The sequence below is a fragment of the Dendrobates tinctorius genome, unplaced genomic scaffold, assembly GCF_039654945.1.
Source record: "Dendrobates tinctorius isolate UK_male_01 unplaced genomic scaffold, ASM3965494v1 ptg000010l, whole genome shotgun sequence".
In the NCBI taxonomy this organism is placed as follows: domain Eukaryota; kingdom Metazoa; phylum Chordata; class Amphibia; order Anura; family Dendrobatidae; genus Dendrobates; species Dendrobates tinctorius.
The window spans coordinates 17,174,558-17,186,752 of NW_027361678.1; the positions used below are offsets into that span (position 1 = coordinate 17,174,558).

General features: G+C 43.2%; 1 protein-coding gene across 1 annotated transcript; it reads left to right on the top strand.

The window, feature by feature from the left end:
• The first annotated feature begins 9,167 nt into the window (after window positions 1-9,167).
• On the top strand, window positions 9,168-10,752 carry LOC141097934 (uncharacterized). The gene is made up of 2 exons (XM_073585466.1): window positions 9,168-9,920; window positions 10,177-10,752. The coding sequence occupies exons 1-2, from the start codon at window positions 9,525-9,527 to the stop codon at window positions 10,696-10,698; spliced, it is 918 nt and encodes a 305-aa protein (XP_073441567.1). The 5' UTR covers window positions 9,168-9,524; the 3' UTR covers window positions 10,699-10,752.
• Window positions 10,753-12,195: the final 1,443 nt, after the last annotated feature.

Genomic DNA, 12,195 nt, shown 5'->3' on the forward strand with positions numbered 1-12,195 from the left:
TAAGACAAATCCTACTGTAGTCCTAATCCTAGCCCTAAACTTAACCCTGGCCTAAGTTTTAATCGTTACCCCTACGTCTAGTTAGATTAAAAAAAAGGAAATATGTAAAAGCACCTGTCAGTAATAAAGTAAGACAGAATCATGTGCAGAAATGAATCAATACTATCTTCATTGCCTGCTGAGCTTGTGATCTCGGTTGCTGCCTATGCAGATTGCAGCAGTCTACATAAGCTTATTTGCTGTGGCTCGCTGTCACTTACTGCAATGGTCTAAGAATAATCTCCACTTTGCAATGGGCCCTTTTCCTCCATTTGTGGTGTATATAACCAAGAAGATTGGTGTAGGGGTCATTTTCTAATCAGTAATGTACTCCTAGGGGTGCTGATCCTGGGTTTATATACTGTATGACCTCCTCTATGATTTACAAGGTGGGAAGAAGAACTTGTCATTGCCAATCCCACAAGAGTCCGTGTCCGGTTCTCCACTGATATAAAGTTTGGCTGTAGCCGGTCTGATCACCTCGGAGCTGCGCTCTCGTGTATAACCTGTGCCTGTGAGCAGAGCAGACCCTGTGGCCTGCAGGTGGAGCAGCATTAATGATCTTGCAGCTTGTATAACTCTTACTCACAGAGCAGCGGAGCGAGGTGACTGGACGAGAGGGAAATGCGTTCACCTAATCAGCAATATTCAGTTGCGCCGCAGACGTCCATATTATGTTTCCTCGCCCCGGCCAAGCCCTGTGTGAATAGCTGCTCTGTTAGGGACCCCATGTCTCCCCAGCGAGACCATCAGGAGGTTGTGTGCAGACGCCGCGTGTGCATGAATGAGCGAGCCTGTGCTGTGGAGTTGACTTTGGTGGCTATGTTAGAAATAACTTTCTGCTTTCTGTCAGTGAGTGTGGAAAAAGGAAAAAAAAACTTGCACTGATGATTCAATCTGTGCAAAGTCAACGTTGTCTTATAGAAAAACCTCATTACACAGGTAGAAGGCGCAGAGGTCAATTACGCAGTAGGACAATGTGGGGACACGGGGGGGTTGGTGGGTGACCAAGTCCGCTAGCTGGAACCACATGGACCAGGGATTGTCTCGCCTAACACCCTCTCTCCCGTTAACGTGGGCATAACACTACTCAGACAACATAGGGTGAGGGTAAAACAGTGTGGCAATGCTTTATTGAACCACAAACAGGCAGGTAACACGTAGAACAGTCCCAGCAAAATACCCCAAGATGGTGCATATTACAGAGTCTCACCCTTCTGCTGACCCACCGGGATAATGGCAGCTGTTGTGTCAGAGCTCCCAGGGTTGGCTTCCCCACCTGTGGCACGTACAGAGAGGAGGTAACGGCAAGCGTAGGAAGATGACAGTCCATGCAGTCCAGATGTAAGGGGAGTACAGGGACTGTGTAATACTCCAATCCTTTCCTTTGGTATTTAAATGTATATGTTGCTGTATGTATATTATGATTCCTTATGCTGATAAATGTATTGCCATATATATGTATATAGTTATGAAGGGAATGTGCAGTGCTAAGTTCAGCCACTAGAGGGGACATGTTAGGATACTATAGAGACAGGTACATAGAGTTAGGAACTAGTTAATTTAGGAGGGGTCAACTGCAGCTAAGATAGGGAGGACTTCCTGATAGGAAAACAGACGGACCACGGTGTCAAAACCCCCTGCATGGGCTTAAGCGTCCAGAATTATAGCACGGACTTAAGTGTCCAGAATTGTAGCAGTGACCATGCAATGTTTAAGAGAGAAGTCCAGCCAGCCTTAGCTACAGGCCAGAACAGCGGAGGATCGCAGCAGGTTGGAACAGAAGCTTAAGGCAGAAACAGTGGCAACACGGGGATGCAGGTGGCTCCATTATGTGGCAACTTATAGCATGGGCTGATGTCCTCAGATCTGGGGCAAAACGGTTGAGGGAACTTTCAGATGCAGTAAGTTTGGACCGGGAGAACACTGTGTCACCACAGGAGACACTACAGAAGGGCAGGTCACTCGCAATGTGGCAACTGACTTCGGGAACAGATGATCTTATGTCTGCGGTGAAACAGGCAGAGGAGTGTCTAACTGTTGCAGGGCTAAACAGGGAGGATACTGAGGAACCATATGAGGCGGTCCGACCCGGGAACATGCTGTGTGACAGTGAGAGAAGTACAGGGAAAGAGGAAGAGATGTGAAATGTGGAACATGTGATTAATGCTGTGAAATACTTGGATGTGCTGCGAAATTAATACAGTAAAGTTGTCATTTTGAAAGTTAAAGTGGACTGTGACTCAATTCATGCAAAACCATTTTCAGACAGCCTTCAGTGGCTTAGAAGGGATCCAGATGATGCTGGACCTTAAGTCACAGGTATGCTGACTAATGGACATTGTTTTCATGTGATGGGAGGCCAGGGGGCAAAAGCCCCAGTGTCCTTGGTCATGACTACGGCCCTCGCCCTCACTCACACATACATGGCCAGTTGACACAAAAGTCACAACCTGGCTTCTCCAAACGTCTCCATGGAGCCAGGCGACCAGCGGGTCTCAATCCTGGCTTTCTCCAAACGTATCCATGGTTCAGCGATTGTCAATGGAGCAGATGATCTGTATTCTTCCAACCGGAGCTGAAAACCCCTAGGTTGTTTCCTGTAGAATCATAGATCAGTGTCCCTCAGGATGGAGCCATGACATTCGCTGCTGTCCTGTCTTTGGTCCTGTGGATGTATATGTCTTGGCTGAATTCCTGGCTTTCCCTCACTCACCCCGTCTCAGTCTCATTATACAGAGGCATGTAACCTATTTTAGATTTAACCAGTGTCCTTCAGTCCAGCCTCACAGATAAGGGAAAGAATGGTGATGACCAAGTTGCCTTGTTTGATTATATAATCTATTTGCCTAGATTTTCCTCCTCTGTTTTTTTTAAAAATCAACAAACTATCTGGCCTAGACAATGTGTAAATAGCATATCAGTAGTCCTCACTATTCATCAAGGATAAGAGCACACTGTTATATCAGATATCAGCTTACAAGTTAATATTGCATGTTTACATGAACAAAAGTCTGTTTTCTTGACCAACCAGAAATCAACACTTAAATCAAAAAGCCAACATACATAGATAAAAAGTTCATTCTTCTTGGTTTGCTAAGCATAGTTGTCTGGGTAATTTAGATATAATCTGGTTTCTTCACAGATGACTTATGCCACTTTGCCCTGTGCCGCTACATCGCCCCGTACCATTGCATCGCTTCTTGCTGCCACATCGTCCCATGCCTCTACATCACCCCATGCCTCTACTTCGCCCCATGCTGCTACTTTGCCCCGTACCATCACATCGCCCCGTGCTGCCACATAACTCTGTGCCGCTACATTGCCCCGTGCCACTACAATGCCCTGCGCAGCTACTTTGCCACTTGCCGCCTCTTCGACTCATGTTGCCACATTGGTCCATGACTCTACATAGTCTCATTCTGTCACTTCACCCGATGCCGACACATTGCATAAACCTAGTCTTAGGCTGGTTTCACACTTGCGTTTTTTTGCGCTGTATTTTAGCGCTAAAAAATGCATGCGCTTTTTTTTCCTATATTTTGCATGGGATGTGCTTATGTGCGCATACACATGCGTTTGTATGCATTTTACGCGCATGTGTTTTTTAGTGGTGTGCGCTCGGGCGCACAAAATGCATCCTGTTGCATTTTTTGGGCGTCCAACTGGCCTCAAAAAAATGCATGCGCGCGCAATGCGTTTTTTTACAGCAAGACACCCATTGTAAGTCTATGGGTGCGCATACGTGTGCATTGGCATGCTCATGTATGCGTTTTTTTGCGCATGTGTTTTTTTGTTGACCATTGGTTAGACAATGGAAATTAGGAGTTTGGGTTAGAGTTAGGGTTCGTTAAGGGGGTTTAGGGTTAGGGTTTGGGTTAGGGTTAGTATGGTTTGGTTAAGGGTTAGGGTTTAGGGTTAGTTAGGGTTTAGGGTTAGGGTTTGGGTTAGGGTTAGTAGGGTTTGGTTAAAGGTTAGGGTTAGTATGGTTTGGTTAAGGGTTAGGGTTAGGGTTAGTAAAGTCATGGTTTGGGTTAGTGTTAATCCTAACCCTATCTTGATTTTTTTGGTGAGGCCAACTAATGTTGGAAAAAAACGCAAACGCGGTAAAAACGCACTAAAAACGCATACAAACACATAAAAACGCATAAAAACGCTGTTTTTTTTCATGCATGCGCATAAAAATGCTTGTAAAAAACGCAGCATTTGTATGCGTTTGTATGCGTTTTTTCCATGCGTTTTTTTTTGCAGGAAAAACGCGCTGCAAAAAAAAGCAAGTGTGAAAGTAGCCTTAATCCTAACCTTACCCTAGTACTATCCTTAGGTCTAAGACTATCCCTTCTCTTGTTCTAATCCTAGATAAAAGAATATACTTACCTTAATCCCAATACTAGTCTTAAGTCTAAACCTACTCTAATCCTAAACCTAGCCCTATGCCTAATTATACCATAATCCTAATCTTAGCACTAAGAATAACCCTACTCTAGTCCTAATCCTAGCTCTAAAATAACCCTACTCTAGTCCTAATCCTAACCCTAAGCCTATCCTACCGTACCATACCCTAGTCCTAATCTTAACTCTAAGAATAACCTTACTCTAGTCCTAATCCTAGCTTGAAGAATAACCATACCCTACTCCTATCCCTAACTCTAAGACTAACCCTACCCTAGTCCTAATCCTAGGTCAGTTACTCTTCAAGACAACTCATGCTTCTTCGCCCAGTGCCTCTACATCGCCCCGTGCCGCTACTTTGCCACTTGACCCACTTTACCACTTGATGCTCCTTAGCCTCAGGTTGCCACATTGCTCTATGACACTACATCGTCCCATGCTGTCCCTTCGCCTCATACCGACACATTGTCCCATGCTGACCCTTCACCATCAGTCCATGCCACCAATTTGGGCATCTGTGCGTTGTATGACCATATAGCATGGGGTACACCACCAGAAGACAATGTGCAGGTCGGCCGTAAGTAAAAGGCTAGTCTGGCTTAGGACTGCCATGATTGCTGTTTGCATGTTCATGGATTTGACTTCATATGAATTCTACTGGGATTCAGGAATTGTCTACTGTGGTTGACACATACCATCAATCAAAAATGACCAAAATTAAATATATTAAATGGCACTTCAGCTCAAGATAAACGCAAAGTCCTTGCTTATAATAAAGTGGACCAAAAAATGAAGAGATCCATTAAAATAATTTTTATTTAAATTTTAAATAATAAAAACCATGTAAAAAACAAGCAGAATGTCTCATGCACAGGACGGGACAGCACTGAAAATAAGTCCACACACAGCGAATATGTAGTTGTTATAACTTACAATAAATAATACCTTCAGTAAAATTTCATTGCCATTTGTTCATAATAATATATACTATATATCCCAATAATAGGTATAAAGTGCACAGTGCAAAACTAATATTAAGGGATATACCTGCAGGCAAACATATAATGAAGCACACTGGGGCTCAATCAAATAGGGACAAATAGCTGCTTAAACAACATACAGTACATAGTGATTGCAGGCCACTAAACAAAGTAATATTAGGTATTAAACCTGTGAGTGAACCTAAAAATAAGGAGGGCGATTCACCTCATGTGCAGCAAATTACTCCCGTTGTTGACACATGCACAGCGCTATGGCATGTATTGGCGATCAGTAACTTATAGATCACCCCTTCTGAATGCCAGCAGAAACAATAAAAAATAGCTCTAGTATGGACTCATTAGATCACATCTGTGGGATACTATCTAGGAACAGGGCCGAAATGATCACAGACGCAGAGAGTGCTACTGGGCTCAAGCAAGAGGGAAGCCCACCGATGCCAGCACCTATTTCGGCTATATGTGCATCCTCTGGGTCCCTGTTCCGCAATTAATGCCACCAGCAAATCAGAGGCCAACTGTTGACATTGGCATGGACGTGACTGGGGGCACAAGGCAGAGACATTATGCACTCCTATTCCTTGCACACTAAAGTCAGCTGCCATCTACAGAAGAGAACACGACGGGGCGAGGGAGTGGAGGGTAGGAAGGAAGAACAGCGGCAGAACGGGGAACATATATACCAGGATGGGCACTGGATTATGGACATATACACCAGGAAAGGGAGATATAGTTGTGCTCAAAAGTTTACATGCAGTGGGTACAGAAAGTATTCAGACCCATTTAAATTTTTCACTCTTTGTTTTATTGCAGCCATTTGGTAAATTCAAAAAAGTTCATTTTTTTCTCATTAATGTACACTCTGCACCCCATTTTCACTGAAAAAAAACAGAAATTTAGAAATTTTGCAAATTTATTAAAGAAAAACTGAAATATCACATGGTCATAAGTATTCAGACCCTTTGCTCAGTATTGAGTAGAAGCATCTTTTGATCTATTACAGCCATGAGTTTTCTTGGGAATGATACAACAAGTTTTTCACACCTGGATTTGTGGCTCCTCTGCCGTTCTTCCTTGCAGATCCTCTCCAGTTCCATCAGGTTGGATGGTGAACATTGGTGGACAGCCATTTTCAGGTCTCTCCAGAGAAGCTCAATTGGGTTTAGGTCAGGGCTCTGGCTGGGACAGTCAAGAATGGTCACAGAGTTGTTCTGAAGCCACTCCTTTGTTATTTTAGGTGTGTGATTAGGGCCATTGTCTTGTTGAAACGTGAACCTTCGGCCAAGTCTGAGGTTTAGAGCACTCTGGAAGAGGATTTCATCCAGGATATCTCTGTACTTGGCCGCATTCATGTTTCCTTCAATGTCAACCAGTTGTCCTGCCTCTGTAGCTAAAATATACCCCCATAGCATGATGCTGCCACCACCATGTTTCACTGTTGGGATTGTATTAGACAGGTGATGAGCAGTGCCTGATTTTCTCCACACATACCACTTAGAATTATCACCAAAAATGTCTATCTTCATCTCATCAGACCAGAGAATCTTATTTCTCATAGCCTGGGAGTCCTTCATGTGTTTCTTAGCAAACTCTATGCGGGCTTTCATATGTCTTGCACTGAGGAGAGGCTTCCGTCGGGCCACTATGCCATACAGGCCCAACTGATGGAGGGCTACAGTGATAGTTGACTTTGTGGAACTTTCTCCCATTTCCCTAATGCATGTGTGGAGCTCGGCCACAGTGATCTTGCTGTCCTCTCCTCAGATCCCGTCCTGGCGATGTGTGAAACCGAGGGGACAGGGGCCTGATGTATGGTGGAAGGAGCAGGGCGACAGCAGCACAGAGTATTTCAGGAGAGCAGTGTGCTGGTCTGTGGGGGGCGCGTTGTTCGGTGCCAGGGATTGTACAAAGAGCGCTGTGTTTTATTCACATGGATGGACCGTCTGCTTGTCTGCTCCACAGAAATCCAGGAAACATGTCTGCTGATTGATGGCCTGTTCTGATCCAGACTTTACATGCAAAGACAGTCAGTAACTTTGCAAGCCCCATCAAAATGGCTGCTCACTGTGTCTATAGATGTCATAGGTTTTTGTGCCAGATTTCAGTAGCTGCTCCCCCTAGTGTTAACAAGTGGAAATGCCAAACTTTTTAAAATTATTTTTCATATTTTGCAAAATTAAAAACAAATGATAATATTTTTTAAGAAAATGTAAACATTAATTCTTTACATTTTTTCAATTGCTGAAAAAAAATTTTTTGGATGGCACCTTCCCTTTAAGTCTCTCGCCAAGGCTCCTCCCACGATTGCTCAGTAAGGCTGGACGGCCAGGTCTAGGAAGACTTCTGGTGGTCCCAAACTTCTTCCATTTAAGGATTATGGAGGCCACTGTGTTCTTAGGAACCTTGAGTACTGCACAAATTCTTTTGTAACCTTGGCCAGATGTATACCTTGCCACAATTCTGTCTCTGAGCTCCTTGGCCAGTTCCTTTGTCCTCATGATTTCCATTTGGTCTAACATGCACTGTGAACTGTGAGGTCTTATATAGACAGGTGTGTGCTTTTGAAAATCAGGTCCTATCAGTTTAATCAAACACAGCTGGACTCCAATGAAGGATTAGAGCCATCTTAAGGCCCCGTCACACTAAGCGATCGCACCAGCGATCACAACAACGACGCGACCTGGCAAAGATCGTTTGTGCATCGCTACATGGTCGCTAGTTGGCTGTCAAACAGGCACATCTACTAAAAGACACAGCAGCGATCAGCGATCCGTATAACGACCACGGCGGTAGTTGGGACCTGACACACAACATGTATTGTTAACAGACTCAGACCTCATTAGGCATGATTGAGCGTAGCCTTTTCCACGCCCCTCTGCACAGATTGGTGGTCACTGGTAAGCTCTCGCTTTGTGATTGGACGTCATAAAAGGCGACGTATTAGCGCTACCTTACATTGTTCTCCAGCGCTGTGGTTCATACGATATTCCAGCAGCGTTCCATATTGTGTCCTGCAAGCCTTCTGCTTTCCTACTTCTGTGATCCAGTCTGGGCCGCTATTGCGTTTTCCTTTGATCTATTCCTTCAGGAATTTTAAACTCTGTCTTGTAAGGTAGGCACTGTGTTTTTTACAATCTTTGTGGCACTTAACTTTTTTTAACTTTATTCAACATTTAGATATGTTTTTATATCCAGCAGCCATTGTACTTTTCCAGCCGTGCCCGCCACCATCACACGCTCTGTATTTCATTTCCATTTATCGGACAGTTATCATTTATATGTTATTTTAACTATGTTGTACAATTATTTAATGCTTTCCATAGGCATTTTATGCTTTTTTAAGGTCATGTTTAGCCATTTCATTTTTATTGCCGCGCCCACCCCCGCTATTACTGTATTGTCCATTTAGTTTATGCTACCACAAACTAATGGAGGGCCGCTTTGGCATGAGTAGCCATTTTTGTTTTCCTACCGCGCCCACCTCCGCCATTTTAGGATCTTAGCTGCGTTAACATTTGTAGGTCATCTACAGTATGTATTGCATTCAATGGTAATTAGATTATACTTATTTGTAATGCTGTTAAATAGCCATGTTTGGCCATTTCAAATTTCCTGCCGCGCCCACCCCGCAATAACTGTATTGTCCATGTATTTGATGCCCCCACAAGCTAAGGGCCGCTTTGGCATGGGTAGCCATTTTATTTTTCCTACCGCGCCCACCACCGCCATTTTGGGATCATAGCGGCGTTAAGATTTGTAGGTAATCTATGTATTGTATGTAATCGTAATTCGATCACACATTTTTGTAATGCTGTTAAATAGCCACGTTTGGTTGTTTCAATTTTCCTGACGCGCCCACCCCCGCCATAACTATTCTCCATTGAGGTTATGCTAAAACAACAAGCTATTGTACGGTCCGCTTTAGGATGGGCAGCCATTTTTTTTCCTGCCGCGCCCACCACCGCCATTTTATGATCCTAGCTGTGTTTACATTTGTAGGCCATCTATGTATTTTATTTAATCGTACCTTTAAATATAACAAATGTTGCATGTATTGGGCCGTTCTCACTGATTCCTTTTTTTTTTTAATTTCAGATGGCCGATAAGCAAGATTTTTTGCGTGACTTCTTTGATATGTACCACTCGATGCCTTGCTTGTGGAAAATCAAGTCGGCAGATTACAGCAACAGGATGAAAAAGAAGGAGGCGTATCCAAAACTGGTTGAGCTTTCAAAAAAACATTATCCCAATGAGGCAGTTGATGAGGCAGTGATCAAAAAAAGGATTCAGGGCCTCCGCACTGTATACAGGAAAGAACTGAACAAAGCGGAGAATTCGAGCAAGTCAGGAGCCGGGTCGGAAGACGTATATGTCCCCAAATTGTGTTACTTTGATCTTCTTGCTTTCACAAGGGACCAAGAAGTACCAAGAAAAATGACTTCTATGTTGGCACCTGACCCTGTGATCCAGCTGGACTCCCCTGTCGGAGATGTAAGTACCTTGTTTTCTTCTAATAAACATTGCAATGTACATGTCCTAGTTGACTAGAAAATTTCAATTTAAAAGGATAAATATAGCACATAGCAAAACTAATCCCTTAATGTACTGATAAGGAACCATCTTTTCCTGTTTAGGCCTAACCATTTTTCATACCGTGGAAGGACACGCTTTGCTGTATTTGGGTGTTATAGTGTGATGATAAATTACCTTTGTTTTGTGATGTAACATGCATTTTCTGTTCACGCAGGACACAGAAGAGGCTGTCATCACACCTCCGTCACTCACGCATGAAGAAGACAGCATGGCAACGGTACAAGAGGAGGAAATTGTAGAGCCACCATCCTCATCTGTGCTGAGGCGACTCACATTTTCTGGTAGAAAAAGGAAGGCCCCCACCTCGGCTACGCCTGAATTTTTAGAACTTGCAACAAAAGTCCTAACTACACCGCAGAACCAACCACAGAGTACCGGCTTTGCTTACTATGCGAATGAAAAGCTACCAACATTAGATCCGATACAGCGTGTTCATGTAGAAAGGGTAATGCTAGAGGCGTTGAGTCAAGCGGCAACAGGAAAACTTACTGACACGTCTGGTGTCATGGACAAACATCACTACCCGCTGTACTCTTGGCCGCACAATCCTCTTGAAACAACTATGAGGAGGGGGAGAGACCCTCAGCAGAACCCAAGCCTTGTTCCCCCACCCTTTTTTTATACACCACCAAGGCAACATGGTAATGACAATGAAACATATTACCATCAGTTGTAGTAGGGGAAATATTTTGTAAAGTTTTCTGTTGTGTCTAGTTTTTTTAAATTGTTTTTGTATTTTAATAAAAATGTTATTTTTCTACTGAATATTGATCTGCTTTACTTGGGTTTTTTTTGTTATTTCAAAATTATTTTTTTCAAAAATAAAAATGTTATATTTATCTTTAATCTACTTTAATCTACTCAGCACACACGGGGTAATGGGAAGGGTTAAGGGCTGGTCATGGCCGCCATGTTGGCTGTACAGAAGTTCAAGATGCCCAGATATAATGGGTGTCATGGGAGTACCAGCAGTCATAGGAGTACCAGCAGTCATGGGAGTACCAGCAGTGATGGGGTAAAAAAAAAAATAATGTTACAAAAAGGACACCATTTCTTTTATAGGCCGCGGTCACACTAGCACTAAAAACGGAAAGATGGCCGTAGAACGCCAGTGAAAGTTTGTGTGCGCAAATAAAACACATTACACATGCACCAGACGTGTGCCCAACTAGCCCATTATTTAGAAATAATACGACACAGCCGCGTATATAAACTTAAAATATATATTTATATATTTTAAATAAATGTATTATATATTTTTTTAAAACATTTGTCATAATTTTTTAACCAAAAAAAAATTAACTGTCAACAGAAGAAAAAAGACTAATTGGGACTGCCACCCTGTTGTAGGCCCGCCAAGAACCTCTCCAGCATCACTCCGTGATACCGGTGCAGGCTCTCCATCCGGTAATTTAAGCACATATTATTAGATGAAAAAAAGGGGGACTGGATCCTTGGGTTTGGAAAGTATGGAGGGCTGTCATGTAATATTTATTTTTTTTGTCCCCTAGCCGGTGGTGTCACTGCATTTGGGTGGGCTATTAGCCCCTCACCAGAGGGAACTGATCCGCCACAACACCGTAAGTATTAAAACAACAACCATGCACCTTTCATCAACAGAAATCCCCACTGCTCAGGCCCTGCTGGCATCTCACCGGCGGATGAGGGCAGCGATGGCAGTGACTCTGGCACCACGGAGTGATGCTGGTGAGAATATCGCCTGTGGGGGCGTGCTGACAGCTGGTGAAGGAGTTGATGGTGGACCAGTGGGATCCCCTGGAGATGGTGGGGCTGATGGTGGTACTGCCTGAGACGGTGGGGTTGATGGTGGTCCTAGAGATAGGAAAAACATTCTATCGCTATCTGTATGTTAAATGCTTTTTTTCATTTTGAAAACAGCGCTGTGCCGAATATTGTGAGTTGAGTAGTCAAATCCTCACCAGTATTCTATTACCACATAACTCAGCTAGTAACGAATCCTAACGAGTATACTTGCTTATCCCTAATTATAATTTTATGGGGTACTCTTTTACATGTGTGTTTTTAACGGACGCTGCAATAACAACTTTTGTTTTTTTTTGCTTTATTTTTCTTTTGCTACTTGCCTAACATTTATAAGTTAATTTTTCTTTTAATTTTAAAAAATTTTTAAAATTTTTTAATAATTATTTTG